At 41.4% G+C, this 18,033-nt stretch overlaps 2 protein-coding genes across 2 annotated transcripts in view; one reads left to right on the forward strand and one right to left on the reverse strand.

Moving 5' to 3' along the window:
• Positions 1-208: 208 nt before the first annotated feature.
• LOC141441628 (cytochrome c oxidase subunit 4 isoform 1, mitochondrial-like) lies at positions 209-13,999 on the reverse strand. The gene is made up of 4 exons (XM_074106424.1): positions 13,777-13,999; positions 11,886-12,078; positions 2,883-3,013; positions 209-1,692 (listed from the first exon to the last, which is right to left on the reverse strand). The coding sequence occupies exons 1-4, from the start codon at positions 13,963-13,965 to the stop codon at positions 1,678-1,680; spliced, it is 528 nt and encodes a 175-aa protein (XP_073962525.1). The 5' UTR covers positions 13,966-13,999; the 3' UTR covers positions 209-1,677.
• Positions 14,000-14,500: 501 nt separating this feature from the next.
• The window catches only part of LOC141441962 (cytochrome c oxidase subunit 4 isoform 1, mitochondrial-like), a 4,842-nt gene continuing 1,309 nt past the window's right edge, over positions 14,501-18,033 (forward strand). Inside the window, exons 1-3 of the mRNA XM_074106849.1 lie at positions 14,501-14,740; positions 15,799-15,991; positions 17,389-17,519. Coding sequence (XP_073962950.1) covers positions 14,552-14,740; positions 15,799-15,991; positions 17,389-17,519 — 513 coding nt within the window. The 5' untranslated portion in view covers positions 14,501-14,551. The remainder of the gene's footprint in view (positions 14,741-15,798; positions 15,992-17,388; positions 17,520-18,033) is intronic.

Here is an 18,033-nt window from a genome sequence, read left to right on the forward strand (position 1 = left end):
TCGTCTATCCTCTGAGGTCTTTCCTTTGCTAAATCAAACTCTAATGTGATGACATCATTTAATCTGGTAGAGTACACAGTAAGCAGAAATGAGTTAACAGTCATACAGCTCGAAGGGATCTCCAAGTCCTCGACTTTGTCTATCTAGATATCAGACGTTTTAAAAGTGATCCGGAAAATTTCAGAAGTTAAGTTATTTCGGAAACCCCTGTAAATGTTTGCCAGGTTTTTTTAATGTGATTAACAGATGTGTGTTGTTGAACTTTCACGATTCTCACTCATCACATCACCAAACAACTCAACTGAACCCACTGAACTCACTCAACGAATGGTAACAGGTAATTTTGGTACAAATGTCTATATACAATGATGTCTCATATTATCATAATCAAAATGTACAATGCGAACGGTCAAAAAGTTAACACCTGCTAAATATATTGATGATAATAAATGTAAACATGATTTTGCTAGTTTAACATTTTTAAAAATAATTATGTCAATAGGTAGAGTAGTATCACAATAAACAATCAGAAATTTATTAATAACTTTTACATTATGTACATTTTGGCCATAATAAATTCAGTAGTAAAAATATTACTTATTACAAAATGACACTACGTCCATAATTAATTGTCGTGAAAAAATTTCGAGTAGAGAGAACATTTACTCAATATCATTTTGTACATTTTGGCCCCAAGTATTCTGTCCTGAAAACATACAGACTCAAGGACATCTTGACCATAGTGAACGTTGCCTTGGAAACATTTTGACCAAAATAACATGTTAGCCAAAGCATATTGCCCCCAACATAGTCAGACAAAATTACCTGGTGGCATAAACATTTTGTACTTGACAATGCACAATGTTATAATCAGGGGTCGGACAAAAAGTGCGGATGACGTAAAAATGACGTAATCTTGCACACAAGATGATGTTTTTATTTAAACTTCCGTGTGACATGTAGTAACAATGTAGCATTAATGAAGTAACAAAATAATCGTAAATAAATCAATGGAATTCAGTGAATAAAATAAATTTCATATCGTTTAATAAAGAGGTTGATAATCAAAAATACTAATTGAAATCATCCTATCCTAATCCTAAGTGGTTTGACGTCATCGGCACTTTTTGTCCGACCCCTGGTTATAATTATCTCGACATTTTATACATTTTGGCATTTGTACCAACATCACATAGGTACCTGGCGGGTGCCTACTGGCGCAGGTGCAGGTACGACTATGTACAATCCTATGCACACGACGCGCGCGCGCGCAGTTAGCGCTGCTCATACTATTGTTCAACAGGCGGCCACCCGCTCCGTGCAAACCACGGCTGACGACAGCTAGCGAGGGCCTAAAACTTTTACAGGGGTAATCAGTCAAACTAACCAAACTTAACCATTTGCTGAAATATTCCTGATGAAGCTTGTACATCATTCAGAGCTCTACGACTGTTTATCCACCTCTGCAGCTAACTGTACAGTCACCTTCAAAGAGTACGTATACGGTCAAAGTTACAAAAACATGTATACACGACTTTATTCTCTTAACAGGTTATGTATATATTTTTGTAACTTTAACTGTATCGATCTCTTTGTAGTTAACTCTACCAATACAAAGAGAAGCATGAAATAAAGCACAGATGAACAGTGAGGGCACTGAGCGATACCACGCCGCTGTCATTGAGGTTTGGTCTGAAACAAATACGACCAATTAGTAGACATTAAAAAAAATGACGCCGATGGTGGCTAGTGGTTTGACCTATCGCCTCTCAAACAGAGGGTCGTGGGTTCAAACCCGGCTCGCACCTCTGAGTTTTTCGAAATTATGTGCGGAATTACATTTGAAATTTACCACGAGCTTTGCGGTGAAGGAAAACATCGCGAGGAAACTGCACAAACCTGCGAGCAATTCAATGGTGCGTGTGAAGTTCCCAATCCGCACTGGGCCCGCGTGGGAACTATGGCCCAAGCCCTCTTGTTCTGAGAGGAGACCTGTGCCAGCAGTGGGACGTATATAGGCTGGGATGAAAAAAAATGACAAACGCGAGACGCGAGGGAGACTCGCACACTTAACGTTTTGTACAAATTTGTAGGTATCTTTGAATATCCAGGTAGCAGAGTCCTTCTCTAAACCAAAATGTACGCAGTGTGGCTACAAGAAAATTCGGAATGGGATATGGCGAGAAAATTGGTTAGAACTAAGTCTGCGAGTACAAGAGGGAGTTTTAACCATCAATGACCCGTCAGATATATTTTTGCCGCTCATTTCTCCTGACTGTCAAAGATTAGCAGCCTGGACCAAAGGATCAGAAGAGACGGACTCTATTTTAACTGCAACTGCCCATAAATTACAGTCGCAGCCAGCGCTCAGTTTGCGTGCAGTCGTAACGACTGCAATCAAATGGAACTGTAACAAATTGTTTGGGCAGTCAGGCAGTTGTCTCACCGCCGGCGAGGAAACGATTACCTATCGACTATTTTCTCGCTTAAGAAACGAACAAAAGATATAAGATCCTGTGTGAGTAAAAGAGACATATATATTAATAGTTGATCGCTGGCGGTTCACACTGCCGGCGAGAACTCGCTCTTACATCTTTTGTCGCAGCGACAAGAGCTATAAAACTCGCTGGGCTATAAAACTAGCTCAGCGATACTCGCTCAGCGCTGTTAGCTTGGCGGCCGCCCGGCTCGAGCGAGTGGAGCGAGTTATCGCCCGTCGTGCTCGAACACTCGCTTTTGACTGCTCGCCCACTCGTTTCTAGTTACTCGCTCTGCTCGCTTCTCGCTCATCGTCGGCGGTGGGACAAGTGCCTCAGCAGTTACGTTGCAGTTGGAATGCAGATCATCTGTACTGGCCGTAACCGATCAGTGAGCATACTCACTTTCCAGCGATCGTTGTCGTAGTCCCAATGAGAGGTCAGCCCGTCTATCGGCTGCGCGTGGATCTCGATCATTCTGCGGAACTGTGCCATCTGCGACATCAGCGAGTACGTCGCTGGCAGCGGCTCTTGCACTGGAAAGTAAAAATACTTTAGTAAACGCTTCACTCCAGGAAGTCCTCGGAAACGTGCAGGAATGAATAGTGCCTACAGCCAATCACGCAAAATAGGCGCACTAAGTCGTCGAGTTGCGGAAAACTGCCCGCTACCTACCTATAATTATATCTTACCGTCGTACTTACTATATAAAAGAATAAACTGACTGACTGACTGACTGACTGACTGACTTATAAATCAACGCACAGCCCAAACCGCTGGGCCTAGAAAATTGAAATTTGGAATATATGTTCCTTAATAGGTGTAGACGCGCACTAAGAAAGGATTTTTCGAAATTCCCAAGGGATAGGGAATAAATGGGATTTATATTTTCACTTCAAAATGGCCATATTTCCGTTACTATAATTATTAGAAACTTCAAATTTGGCATGCGAGTAGATAATACTAACAGCTAAAAATATATTTTTCAGGATTTATCCAAATTCCCACGGGAGAGGGAATAAATGGGATTTCTATTTTCGCTTCAAAGTGGCCCTAACTCCATCATTATCAATATTAGAGACTTCAAATTTGGCATGCAGGTAGATAATACTGACAGGTAAAAACTGTTTTAAAGATTTTTAGAAAATCCCACGGGATAAAACGAATAAAGAGGATTTTATATACCAACTGGATCAGAAAACGCACAAGCTAAACTAATAAAATTAGGGACTGGAGATTTGGCTAACTGATGTACTAAATCTTTTAACAATACAATAATTTAGCAGTGACATCGTGCTCATCCTGGCCAGGATCGACTGCGTAGAAGGGAACTCCTCAAAAGTTGATGGCAAACACAAAAGATGAACTAAAATAATTTCCTTGCTCACCCGCGACCTTACGATAGCTAAGCTTATGCAAAATATGCGTGTTCATGCAGTTCCTCCACCCCAACTGTAAGAACACACACAAATCACACAAACCCATCAACTCACACACTCTCACTCAACTCATTCACTCACTCAAGATGAGCTCTGTTTGAGTTCGAACGCGTCAGTAGTGTGGTGGTGGTGATAGATGGGTTTGTGTGATTTGTGTGTGTTCTTACAGTGTGGGGTGGAGAACTGCATGAACACGCATATTTTGCATAAGCTTAGCTATCGTAAGGTCGCGGGTGAGCAAGGAAATTATTTTAGTTCATTGATATGGACCTCCGCAAAGTAACGCCTGATTCAATAAATTATTTAAAAACACAAAAGACTTTTACATAATTGTTAAATTTCAATGATAATGCGTTTATATGATATACTCCACCTGATGCTGCAGCCAGGGTAGTTTGCTGATGACGGAACTCCTCAAGAGATAACACAGATACGAAATTTTACAGCATGTCCGTTCAACGAACTGGCACAATTACTTTGCTCACCCGCGACCTTTATGATAGCTACTTTTATGCATGAAATGTGTCCATGCAATCCCTCCACCTCCACACTGTAAGGACACACACAAACCCATCTATCACCACCACCACATTGGACTGACGCGTTTCGAACTCAACCAGAACTCATCTTCAGAGCAACACAACCGTTCAGCATGTTACAGTGTGAAATTTGGCAAAGATGGACCTAAAGTAACTTTGTTTGTTTCTTTGTTTGTTGGGTTCTCTGAAACGACTGAGCTGATTTAAATAATTCTTTTACCAATAAAAAGCTACACTATCCCTGATTGACATAGACTCTTCTTTCAGTAATATAAAGCTACAATGTGTCTCTCATTGACAAATAAGAATATTAAAATAGATCATAACAGTAATTACAAACTTTACAATTTCTTGGGATATAATCCTATACTAGCTTTTGCCCGCGACTTCGTCCGCGTGGAATAGTAACTTTGGAAAGTGTTTAAGTTATTTAGGGTACCTATTCTGCCAATAATAGCACATAGAAACCTCTACGGTTTACTGAAAATAAGCTATTTTAATACATGCTTTATATCTAACTTTTTTTTTGTTCTTCCATTCGTTCTAAAACATAAATATTTTGCGGGTAGCCATATTTTAGCAATACGATGTGTATTCTACCCTGCCAACACAAAAGGACTAATTCTTCATAGTGAACTCTTGACATCTTACGTCCTTTATTGTAAGTTAGGAGGGTAGGATTATAATTAAGACGTCATTCTTACTAAGCATAGCTACACATTTTTCCGATAAGTATACTTATAGTAAATTTGTTTGGAATTCCTTAAGAACTTTCATCCCCATATTTTCAAGTATGAAAAATGTCGAAATGTGAAAAGAGCCGGAACAAATGTTTTTTAGGGTTCCGTACCTCAAAAGAAAAAAAATGGAACCCTTAGACCTTATATCCCGTAAACGCGCGGAGTATGTATCGAGTTGAAATTAAAACCCTAAACTCAGGTCAATTGTCCCGAAAGCTGTGAAAAAATCGAACTTCTAAAATAACGCAATCAAAAGCTACAAATCGCCTTAACTGAAAAAGGTTTAGGGTACTTCCGGCTGTCCTAGAAACTTGGAATTTTGTATAAAGGTAGCTCTATTAGCAATTTTTTTTCCTAACACTGGATATTCATTCATAAATACCTACGTACGGAACCCTTGATGCGCGAGTCTGAGTCGAATTTAACCAGTTTTTTTGTTCTTATCGAATACCTAAACATAAAGATTCATCGATTTATCTTTGATAATGACGACGTTCCATATAAACTTTCATCCCCTATTTCACCCTCACACAGGAAGAATTTTAAAAAACGCGCGAACAAATATCTATTTATCTCTTATCACGTGCCCAAATGCCAAGTTTCACAAAGAACCATCGATTTATCTTCGACAATGACGATCTTTATATAATAACTTTCATCCCCTATTTCACCCCCATACAGGAAGAATTTAAAAAACGCGCGAACAAATGTCTATTTATCTCTTCCTTCCATATGAACTTTCATCCCCTATTTCATCCCCCCACAGGTCGAATTTTCAAAAAAGCTCTTACAAATACCGACTTATTTTTTATTAAGTTCCTAAATGCCAAGTTTCATGGTTTTATCTTCGACAGCGACGAACTTCCACCATATAAACTTTCATCCCCTATTTCAACCCCTTAAAGCCTCTTTTTCGCGATAAAACATAGCCTATGTTCTTTCCCATGGTCTATTCTATCTCTGTACCAAATTTCATCCAAATCGGTTCAGCGGTTTTGGCGTGAAAGCGTAACAGACAGACAGACAGACAGACAGACAGAGTTACTTTCGCATTTATAATATTATAGTATAATAGTATATATAGTATATATAGTATATATAGTATATAGTATAGTATAATAGTATATATAGTATATATAGTATATATAGTATATATAGTATAATAGTATATATAGTATGGAAGTATGGATATGGATATAGTATGGACCATATAAACTTTCATCCCCTATTTCAACCCCTTAAAGCCTCTTTTTCGCGATAAAACATAGCCTATGTTCTTTCCCATGGTCTATTCTATCTCTGTACCAAATTTCATCCAAATCGGTTCAGCGGTTTTGGCGTGAAAGCGTAACAGACAGACAGACAGACAGACAGAGTTACTTTCGCATTTATAATATTAGTATGGATTGTGTATGAAGTCGCGGGCAAAAGAAACGCGCAGTACTTTAACGTTTTCTAAAATTCCACCCCTGGATCAGCGAAGGGTTCAAATGTTAATTTTTGCAATTTTAGTATTTTTATTCCATCCTCCGAACTCAAACGCCTCTCTGTATGTTTTTGTATTCGCGGCTAACCGCTCCTTATTTTTGTGATCCAACTTATTATAACTAATTAAACAAGTAAAGTGCTTTGTTACCCATTTACTCTGCTTAAAACCTACAGGCAGCTAGAGCTATTTGTGCAGCTGACTTAATATCAGGAACATTGAAATTGATTCTCCGTCGTTTGTTAAAGTGCAATGAAGTGAACTTTGAGGTTAGGAAAAAAAACTTTCTCAGGCGAACAATGTGTTTAGTCTCATAAATTAGCGGCCGTGAAAACTTTGCCACGGAGTTTTGTGCAAAACTGTAACTTGAGCACGAAAGTTTATGGGATGCGTTGCAGCCCGCGGAAGGAAAAAAAATGAGGCGAAAGATATCAAACTTGCCAAATCCAACTTGATTTTGCTGATAAACCCTGCAACATTACGTCGCATGTGCAAACTGCAAAACCGCTTTAGAAGTCTGGAAAATTTAAGACAAAGCTTTGACGATAATGTCTCACGAGAAAAGTCGGTTTATAAAGGAATTGTATCAGAACTTCATTGGAGTCTAGCAATGGCATTGAAGATTATGAACCAGTCGGATTATGAACGAGTGACAAGCGAGAAACATAAACTTCCAAGTGGTGACGGTGCTGGAACATTGAGTTGGCTGACTCCCCGACGCTTTACAAGCCAATGTCATGGGGCTTGAGAACTCCGGAGCTACATTCAGCGCAGATCTGATCAAGATAAAATTACTGCAAGAAATTGAAACACCAGACTAAACACACTGCATTTTTCTCAGAATTCAAGAAAAATCATACAGGCCATCTGTCAAAGCAAAGGGCCCCCGTTGTTTTAGCTTAAACCCTATACCCATCTAGCAAAATACATGTCAAATCATCAACTAAGTCATATGCATAAAAAGGAGGATCAAAAAAGAAACGTCAAGTTTTGCTTAGCTTTTTCTAGCAACCAGTGAAGAAAGTAAAAAAAGCATGTACATGACTCAGGTCCTTGCTATTGTTAACATATCAATTGATGTTACAATGTTTCAAAGCCATTTTAAATTATACAGTGGCGAACGAGACCTTTTTCTAATGCTGGAGAAAAAATAGTCAAGATTTCACAGGACAGAATCAGTCAGAATTCGGCTTATGGCCCACCACCGCAAATTAATACAGTCAGCACTATCAAAAATTCCATACAGTGTTTTTCATCAGAAAGGTGCAAATGTCAGTGATGTTAATGGGCAAAATATATTTTCAGCTACATTATCAAACAAGTTATATGCTCTGGACATGCACCCCAAGGAAGAATTGCCCACATAGCCTCTTGTAAAGTGAAATCCAGTGACTTAAATCTGTGGCACCTTCGGATGGCACATCTAAATATTTCAGATCTGCAGAAACTACCTAACTGTGTCAAGGGTGTCACACTGGAGCAAGATGGTCAGAAGGTGATGCAATGCTCAGCCTGTCAAGAAGGGAAGCAGGCCAGACTGCCGTTCAAAAATGTTGGATCCAGAGCTACAAGACCACTAGAGCTGATTCACTCCGACTTGTGTGGACCGATGGAAAGTACATCATATGGAGGTATGAGATACTTTATTTCATTCATTGATGATTATACCAGGATGGTACATGTGTATTTCACAAAAGACAAGCTAAGTATTTTGGATATATTTAAAGATTTTAAAACGAAAGTGGAAAATCAACTCGATTGCAAAATTAAAACAATAAGAACTGACAATGGGATGGAGTATTGCAACACTAATTTTGAGCGATTCTTAGCTAATTGTGGAATAACACATCAGACCTCAAATCCATATTCACCCCAGCAGTCGGGAGTCGCTGAGAGAATGAACCGCACCCTGGTAGAGAAGGCCAGGTGCATGATGTACAATGCTGATCTACCAAAACCCATATGGGCTGAAGCTATCGCCACAGCCGCATATATAGTTAATAGGTCGCCGACAAAGTCTCTGGAAGAAATGACGCCATACGAGATGTGGACAGGTCGCAAACCATTACTGTCTCATATGAGAATATTTGGTTCCGAAGTTATGGTGCATATCCCTAAGGAACGCAGACAGAAGTGGGACAAAAAGTCTGAGAAGATGATCTTTGTAGGATACTGCGACAATACTAAGGGATACCGTGTAATGCACCCTAAAACACATCAGGTCATCAAAAGTAGAGATGTTGTATTTTTTGAAAAAATACCTCAATGTGAATATGTTACTCCAGTGAACACATCTGCAGAGACTCAGTCTGAGGTATCAGAGAAGTCAGAAGACAGCAGCAGCATAGAAGAAAAGGGTGAAAAACACATGGAAGAGTCCGTCATCACTCCTCAGCCTCAGACGCAGGAAGGAGCCGGCAGTGAAACCTCTAGTGAATATGAAACTGATGATCCTGATGATAGTTACTACCTCAGTAGAACAATCTCACCTCAAGATAGTAGTACCTACCGCACAAAACTGAGACCTCGTGATAGAGACGGTAAAGCCAAAAAGAGCCTGTTTTGTCTGTATACCAGCTCTTCTGATCCACAGACAGTAGAGGAAGCACTGTCATCCTCAGACGCCAAAGAGTGGAAAAGGGCAATGGATGAAGAGTTTGATTCCCTGATGAAGAATGACACATGGGAACTTGTGGATCTTCCCTCGGGGAAAAAGGCACTACCTAATAAATGGGTTTTTAAAGCAAAGACAGATCAACAAGGCAAAATTGTTCGGTACAAGGCCAGACTTGTCATCAAGGGTTATGCACAAAAGAAGGGAATAGATTATCAGGAGGTCTATTCACCAGTCGTAAGGTACACTTCAATACGCTACTTATTTGCTTTAGCCGCCCAGCATAACTTTCGCATTGAACAAATGGATGCCGTTTCAGCCTTTTTACAAGGCATAATAGACACAGACATATACATGCTCCAGCCTGAGATGTATGAAGAGGGCTCAAAGGTATGTCACCTACGAAAGTCTATTTACGGCCTCAAACAAGCAAGCCGACTGTGGAACATGAAGCTAAGTAATGTTTTTAAGGAAATGGGAATACAGCAATCAAAAACCGACCCTTGCATTTATTATAATATTGAGAAGGGGATTTTCATTGCGGTTTGGGTTGATGATGTCATTTTATTTACATCACAGCAAGTGGATATAAATGAACTCAAAGAAAATTTTAAATTACAACTAAACATGAAGGATCTTGGAGAGGCAAGTCAATGTGTCGGTTTAAATATAACTAGATCCCAGAATATGATTATGCTAGATCAAGAAAAATATATAAAGGAAATATTGTCAAGATTCAACATGTCAGATTGCAAGACTGTCAAGACACCAGTAGAAGTTGGACTTAAATTTTGTGACAATACAGAAGAAGACATATTTGACTGCCCATATCAGCAAGCGATTGGAAGCCTTTTATATGTGGGCACAGTACCAGACCGGACATATCATATGTTGTCAATGCTCTGAGTAGATATAACAAAGAACCTAAGTCCGAACATTGGGCTGCTGTCAAAAGGGTATTGAGGTACCTCCAGGGTACCAAAGAATATAAAATTAACATACACCAAGAGTGGTAAATGCGAGATCACTGGGTACTGTGACGCAGACTGGGCCAGCGACGTGCGCGACCGGAAGTCGTGCACGGGATATATTTTTATGTTACAGGGAGGTGCAATCTCCTGGTGTTCCCGCAAACAGCAGACCGTGGCCTTGTCGACCGCCGAGGCCGAGTACATGGCCATGGGCAGTGCGGCGCAGGAGGCGCTATGGCTGCGGCAGCTGCAGGACGAGCTCGGCCAGGGCGCCGACACACTCCTAGTCTACAGCGACAACCAGAGTGCTATTAAGCTAACCGCGAATGACTGCTATCTGCCTAGGTCGAAACACATCGACATAAGGTTTCATTTTCTGAAAGACCATGTCAATAACAATAATTTAAAGTTTTGCTATGTAAGGGGCACTGAAAATATTTCTGATATTTTAACTAAAGGCACTACAGCTGATAAGCATGTTTATTGTGTAACTAATATGGGTTTGCGTTCTGGGGAGGGTGTTAGAAATGGAACGCAATTTTAGTTTTTTTCCTCGCCGCACGCTCAGTGGCGCCTCTCTCTCTGCTTTTTCGCTCGCGGCTTCACCGCATGCCTTATTTTTGTGATCCAACTTATTATTACTAATTAAACAAGTAAAGTGCTTTCTGTATTTCATTTACTCTGCTTAAAATCCTACCTAAGAATTGTGTATGAAGTCGCGGGCAAAAGAAACGCGCAGTACTTTAACGTTTTCTAAAATTCCACCCCTGGATCAGCGAAACAGGGTTTCAAAGCTGATTTTTGAATTCCAAAATTTGCACCATCTGTCTAAAACAACCTCTGTATGTATTTGTATTTCCATGTAATCCTCCGAAAAATCAATCAAAACATGAAAAAAGGATCGCAGAAAGTAAATGTTTGTTACCCCAAATTTAACGCGAGCGAAGCCGCGGGCAAAAGCTAGTTACCTATATTTTTATAGCTTCACTTAACGCATAAAGCAATAAAACTGATTGCAACGTTGCCTTGTTAAATGATGATAGTATTTAGGACCATTACAGACAGACTGCAGTCTAACAGCGGCTGCCGACTGCTCATACATTTCAGTCACAGTCAGCGTGCAGTTCGCGCGCAGTTATGCTGACTGCAATTGAACTGGAATGTTTGGGTAATCGGTAGTTGGCAGTTACTTTTGCTTTACCCGCGCAAGTAAATAAGATTTTTAGTTGGTTAGTAGGTTTGGCCACTTCCATCTGAGGGCTGGGGTCCGTCAGGGCTGCATTTTGTCGCCGTTGTTGTTCAACGTGTCCACAGAGCTTGCTATGAGGATAGCACTTGTGAACTGGTCGGACGGAGTCACTATTGGAGGCTATAAAATTTCTAACTTGTCTGACGAGTTTCTAACTTGACGAGTGTTCGAGAAGGGCTGCAGTACGGGAGGAATGGCGACGGATTGTAAAGCTTGCCACCACCCCTGATTCTGCCAAGAGTGTGACGACCAAGAAGAAGAAGAAGAAGTAGGTTTGACAGCTACGATGTCATCCCACAGACAAATATTGGCGTCAAACTCTTGCGTCGGGGTTAAAAATAATGTATGTGACTTTTTAACAGGTGCTTACCATAGTGAGCATAGAAGGTGATGAACCAGAACGTAAAAGACGTGGTGAAGAAGATGCCGCCTAACACCAACTTCCACAGGCCGGTGGGGTGCTTGAACTCGGAGAAGGTCTGACAGAAGGACGCGCGGTACAGCGCCTTCTTCTCTTCACAGCAGAGCAGCCTCCAATCGCCACATTCTTTCTGCCTTAAACCCTGTACCAACATAACTAGCATTATACAATTCATCATCATCATCATCATCTCAGTCTATATACATATACTTCATTTTTTTTAGCATTAGAAAAATTATAAACAATCTTGACGAGTCTTTTTCTTTATTTTTTTTAATAAAACAGTAATAATCACTTATGAAAAAAGCATGTAAATGATATGTCCTTGCTAATTGTTACTATTTGCTGTTACTTATTTTTCAAAGTGATTTTCAATTATAAAGAGACGTCAAGATCGCTTACCTTCTTTCTAATGCTAAAGAAAACGAAGATAGTCCCGCTGCTGGCACAGCACAGGCCTCCACTCAGAATTCGGCTTGGGCCCAGCCCACTGCGGATTGGGTACTTCACACATATCAATAAATTCCTTGCAATGTTTTTCTTCACCGTAAAGCTCGTGGTAAATTTCGAATGTACCTATATAATTGGGCGTTTTCAAAAAAGTGTACCCTTTCTTCTTTTTTAATTTGGGAAAAAATATGGTTTTTCCTACTCAGACAGAATCAAGAGCACAATCGAATACGATCGTTTAAAATAAAACCATTTTTCATACAATATTTTATGAGTCAGTTTTATATAGCCCATCCATACTGTGTATTTTATGAAAAACGTCTCAAAACTGTAATTTTTTGGGATCATTTTTTTTCAACTATCGGACGGAATCGATTGTGCTTGTAATTCTGAATAGGAAAAACCATATTTTCCAAAATAAAAAAGAAAGGGTACACTTTTTCGAAAAAGTCCAATTTCGCGCATGAATTACAAAAAACAGATATGCGAGCCTGGGCTTGAATCCACGATCCTCTTGTTGAGAATCCATAGGTCAAACCACAAGGCCACCACGGATTGCAGACACTTTGATGTGCAAAATAATTTATCATTACACAAAGAAGAAGCTAAAAATCAAACACCACCAAGGAGCAGGTTACTGATTTACTCAAAATACTAAGTTAATGCGGACTATACACGGAGAAGCTTGACCTTGAAAATTAAGTACATCCTCAGTACCAAAATCAAAAATTACTAACAGCCATTACAACATTCAACAATTTAACATTGGAATTGAAACAAGAACGTGTCCCTACCGTCAGGACAATAACCGAAATCCCGAGTGGAGTTGCTTCTCAGGAATGTTCTAATTGTATTATTTGATTAGATTGTTTATGTATTTAACGTAAGGAAGGAGTAGGAAGTAGGAATAAAACGAGGAAGTAGGAAGGAGGAATTATTACAAAAATAATTCAGACAAATAGCCTCTCTCTGACCATTGCCATTCCCGGCGCAAAAGTGCCCATAACGCTCGCGGCATTCCCACGTTGAATAGCTATGGACAGCCTTTGCACCAGAACTTTGATTAAATTAATGAATATATATATATATATTATTTTATTATGTAGGTATCTGCACGAAGACTGTTCCAATGTATTAAATCGTTAATCAGTTATTTTACTTTAATAATACTGTGGAGTGTTATGAGGCTTTCTACTAGGTTAGAAATACCCTTAATAACACGTTCTATTCATCTTTGTCCAGAGACATGTCGTACAACTACACCTAGGTTTACTCGCTTGCTGCTTTCACAGTGGCGCCACGTGTAAATACTACTTCATGTTGCAAAAGTCAGTATAGAACATGGACTCCCTAAAGGTACTGGTATTTGTGATAATAAAAGCATACTCACGCAAATGTCCTTAGTGTTTTCCTTAAACCGAACCGAGGGAAAGGGAAAGTGTGCGTCGTCTCTGTAGTTGGCACTGCCGTTGACGCCGTAGCCGACGACGTCGCGGTTGCCGATGCGGCAGCGGCCGTGGATGCTGGCATGGCAGACCCTCGCCGACCACGGCGTCAGGGTTGACTTTAACATTGCCATGGTTGGCGTGACAGCAGACGGTACTCTAATTGAACTCCAGACTGTGACCAGACTGTGACCAAGCTGTGACTTTAACTTTGATTGAAATTGAGATAATGACAGAAGGTTTGCTTTTTTAACTGTCACTAGTGGAAGTGGCCTGTGTGTCACTTTCATGGTTAAAAGTGCCTTCTCAAAGCCTCCATGCCGGACCCTACTTCGATGGCTTTGAGTTGTCCCAAAGATGTCCCCTTCGGATTTTTTTTTTCTGCATAATTTACATCTAATGTTATCGTTTGAACTAGTTTCTGACGAGTTCCAATTTGGCTCCCGATTTTTTGATTATTTTACCAATCAATGGCCGACATGTTTTAAAACAGTCTTTAATTCGACTCAGCTAACTCACTTAAAGCAGATACTTGAACTGGTTTAGGTTAAAAGCACTGACTTTGTACTGTTTGCTTTACTTGTTTTTGGATTTCGTTACAACCTACTTTCGCCTAAGGTTCCACCTGTCAAACCATTGGCCATAAACACTGAAAAAAAATACAATATCTGCTCTGTCACCGTACTACTCCTCAATCTCAAAATCGACGTCACTTCAGCCATGGCGATGCTAAAGTCGTCACTCCTGCCGTGGTCAGCGAGGATCCGCCACGCGCGCATCCACGGCCGCTGCCGCGTCGGCAACCGCGACTACGTCGGCTACTGCGTCAACGGCAGCGCCAACTACAGAGACGACGCACACTACCCTTTCCCCTCGGTTCGGTTTAAGGAAAACACCGAAGATGTTTGCGTAAATATTTCTATCATTACCTCTTTGCTTTAGTCGAGTGGTCGTAATCGTCTTGTCTTGCGCCCGAGCGCACAACCGCATGGATAAAGAATCGACGAATCTAGAATTGGTTTTACGGGAAGAATCTCACTATAACGTTTCAAACTTTCGTGATTCTCACTCATAGTCAAAATACTATAACGGGACTTATCACGCTATTTTTATACGAGTAATATTTACCTCGACGTTTCGGCAACGTTACAGTTGCCGTGGTCACGAGTAGACTCTCAAGTCTGCCTAGCAACGCGAGTTCTTCGAACTACCCGCACTTGATCACTAATAGTACGGCACTCGTATCACGAACTACCCGCACTTGGTCACTTTTATTAGTCACCCTATCACACCGACACACAACACTAACAACGTTCGATCGTCCCGAACATTCATCCCGACGCCGACACTTATTAATAACAGGATTCCACGAAGATGAAAGTTTATACCCATCGTCCCGGTTGAAATTCTTATGCTTTTTTATCAACTACTTCACGTACCATTCTTGAGTAAAAATGACGTTCCGTGGACAGAATTTTGGGATTGTGAGATCAATCCAGTGGTTTGGCCCTGACTCCAACAAATGCTCGCTATGGCTGACTTGTTTACCTGGCGATTTTTAACAGCTGCAATGTGTTCCTTGACCCTCTCAGCTATTGTTCTTTAGTCTGTCCGATATAGGAACTACCACAACTACAATCACCCTATAAACACCCGGTGTTTGGAAGGGAACGACATCCTTGAGTGTCCTGTAAAATATTGTCTAATAAAATAACCGGTACAAAGTATAACTGCTAACTTAGTACAACCTATCCTAAATACGCGTTTATTCTATAAACACGTGTTCGCGATTTCACTCGACTATACAATGACGAATCAGGAATATGACGTTAGGAAAGTGTCTAATTAGGAATATGACCGATTAGGAATATGACGAATCAGGAAAAAATCGAAGCCACACGACACCTATCCTACGTATTTCCGGAAAAGTAGATACGAAATTTATTAAATTCTGTTCTTGGGTACAGGCTCTTAGGCGTAAAGAATGTGGTGACTGGAGATCGCTCTGCTGTGAAGAGAAGAAAGCGCTGTATCGCGCGTCCTTCTGCCAGACCTTCGCCGAGTTTCAGCACCCCACCGGCCTGTGGAAGGTGGTGATAGGCGGCATCTTCTTCACCACGTCTTTTGCGTTCTGGTTCATCTCCTTCTATCATAACTATGGTAAGTATTTCAAGCAAGCCAGGTTATTTTGATGTCAATCAATTAATTTTAAACCAGTGTATAATTTATACATTCAACATGTGGGAATGTTTTAGCTCGTCACGATTTTGAATGGGATCAGACTATTGAACTTTAATTTACTTAACAGAGCTTAGTTTTTTGTTTTTATCAGTAGTTTTTTGAGACAGTCGAACTTTTAAAATATGTTGTAAACTCATCAACAGTCGATCAAAAAAACTAAAACAATAAAAGAATGACACGTTTATCAAACCTTTTCTTGAGCCACTCGCCACTGTCGTAATTTCCGGTTCAAAGTCAAATCAAAGTACCTATTTTATTGTACGGTTCGCGACTTCGTTTGAAGTGATCTCGGGCGCTACTACGAAATTCGAAAATCAAAGTTCGTATCGTATTGTCTCTCACTCTCGTGTTACATAATATTAGCGTCAGCGGGACGGCAAGATACGAAGTTCGAATTTTGCACTTCGTAGTATATAGGGCCTGTAAGAAATCTGCCGCTGAGCAGCGTAGTAGGTAGGTAGAGTGAAAGGGTAATGCCCTGATCACACGTACCGAGTAGTAGAGTGACGAGAGAGTGTCCTCGGCCGAGTGCTCGGTTCGTGTGTACTATGTGACGAGGCCTAGTACTCGGCCGAGCAAAATGGCGAGCGAGGCACTCGGACCCTGGTTTGTTTACTAGGCCGAGTGCCCACCCCCGAAACTCCTCTCAGCATACCCCGCGCCGACTCGCTCGCCACTCGGCAGGTATGAACTCGTTCACTCGCCCTCGCCACTCGTCAGTAGCGTCGTCGTAGCGAGCGGCCGCGCAACCGCGTATTGGCCACTGTCACCAGGAAAATCAAAATGCGTGTAAACACCTACTCGCCCACCCTTTTCTCTCGACCGAGTACCAATTTGCTGTCTCGCCATGCTACTCGTACGTGTGATCAGGGCATGAGAGGAGGTAAGTTAACATAGTTTTTAGAGTAGGTACCCTTCTTGTGTAATGTTATAAACCTACCTAATTGTTGGCTTTCTTTTAAACTATTTACCGGCCCGGATAATACCGACCCGATTTTTCGCGTCCACGCCCATACAAACTCATGTCAAACTGTCATGAGTTTCTATAGCCGCGTATCCACTAGAGGCAGCCTCGGGCCGAGCGGCTGCCTCGCTCCGAGGCCACGCAAGTGGAGACGCTGCCAAAGGCACGGCTCAGACTGAGGCTCCTTTGAGCACGGCCAAAAAACCGACAAAATATGGCTCGGCTCGCGGTGCTCGGCCTGAGGCTGCTCTAATGGATACCGGCTTAATAAGAGCGTGTACGCGAAAAATCGTTTCGGAGTCCGGGACGGTAAATAGTGTCACTCGCGCAGTACAGTGACTTCTTGATTCAGTCCAGGAGCCGGTGCCGGAGTCGTACGGGCTGGAGCCGCGGATGGCGCAGCTGCGCAGGATGCTGGAGCTGCACGTGCAGCCCATAGAGGGCCTCAGCTCCAAGTGGGACTACGACAACGACCGCTGGAAAGTGAGTCTTGCGGCCCTGACACGCACACACACATAAGGATATACCTAGTCGTCATGCGAACTAAAATGCCAACGTGCATGCTAAAAAGCTGCGTCATAAGATAAATAGCAGCCTGGTTTAAGCAGCGTTCTACCAATAATGTGCGAGGATGTGCTAGGAATGTGTTTTTCATTAACCAATAGAAAACGCTTCATTTACACATCCTCGCACAGCACATCTCTGGTGGAAACAGCTGAGCGGAGCGAGCGAGGTAAATGAACGTTTCTATTGGTTAATGAAAAACATCTTCGCACATCTCTGGTGGGAACGCTGGTTAAAGGGTGGGGCCCTTACATGGTAAGATTAATCGCTTCGATCAATGGGTGTTGCAGATGTTTATGGCGGTGGTGATCTCTTGCCATCAGGAGACCCACTTGCTCGTTTGCCATCAGTTTACTATTCGAAGACGTAATCGAGCGTTCGATCGTCGATACGTAGCCGCCACATGTCCACGGTGCGGCGTCGTCACCCGTTT

The sequence above is a fragment of the Choristoneura fumiferana genome, chromosome 24 (genome assembly GCF_025370935.1).
Source record: "Choristoneura fumiferana chromosome 24, NRCan_CFum_1, whole genome shotgun sequence".
Lineage (NCBI taxonomy): Eukaryota > Metazoa > Arthropoda > Insecta > Lepidoptera > Tortricidae > Choristoneura > Choristoneura fumiferana.

Coding starts and splice junctions, on each gene's coding strand:
- LOC141441628 (XM_074106424.1), bottom strand. CDS start 13,965: ATGGCAATGTTAAAGTCAACCCTGACGCCGTGGTCGGCGAGGGTCTGC. Junction 12,079..13,776: donor AAAACACTAAGGACATTTGC/GTGAGTATGCTT, acceptor ATGTTGGTACAG/GGTTTAAGGCAGAAAGAATG. Junction 3,014..11,885: donor CACCTTCTATGCTCACTATG/GTAAGCACCTGT, acceptor TTTACTTTCCAG/TGCAAGAGCCGCTGCCAGCG.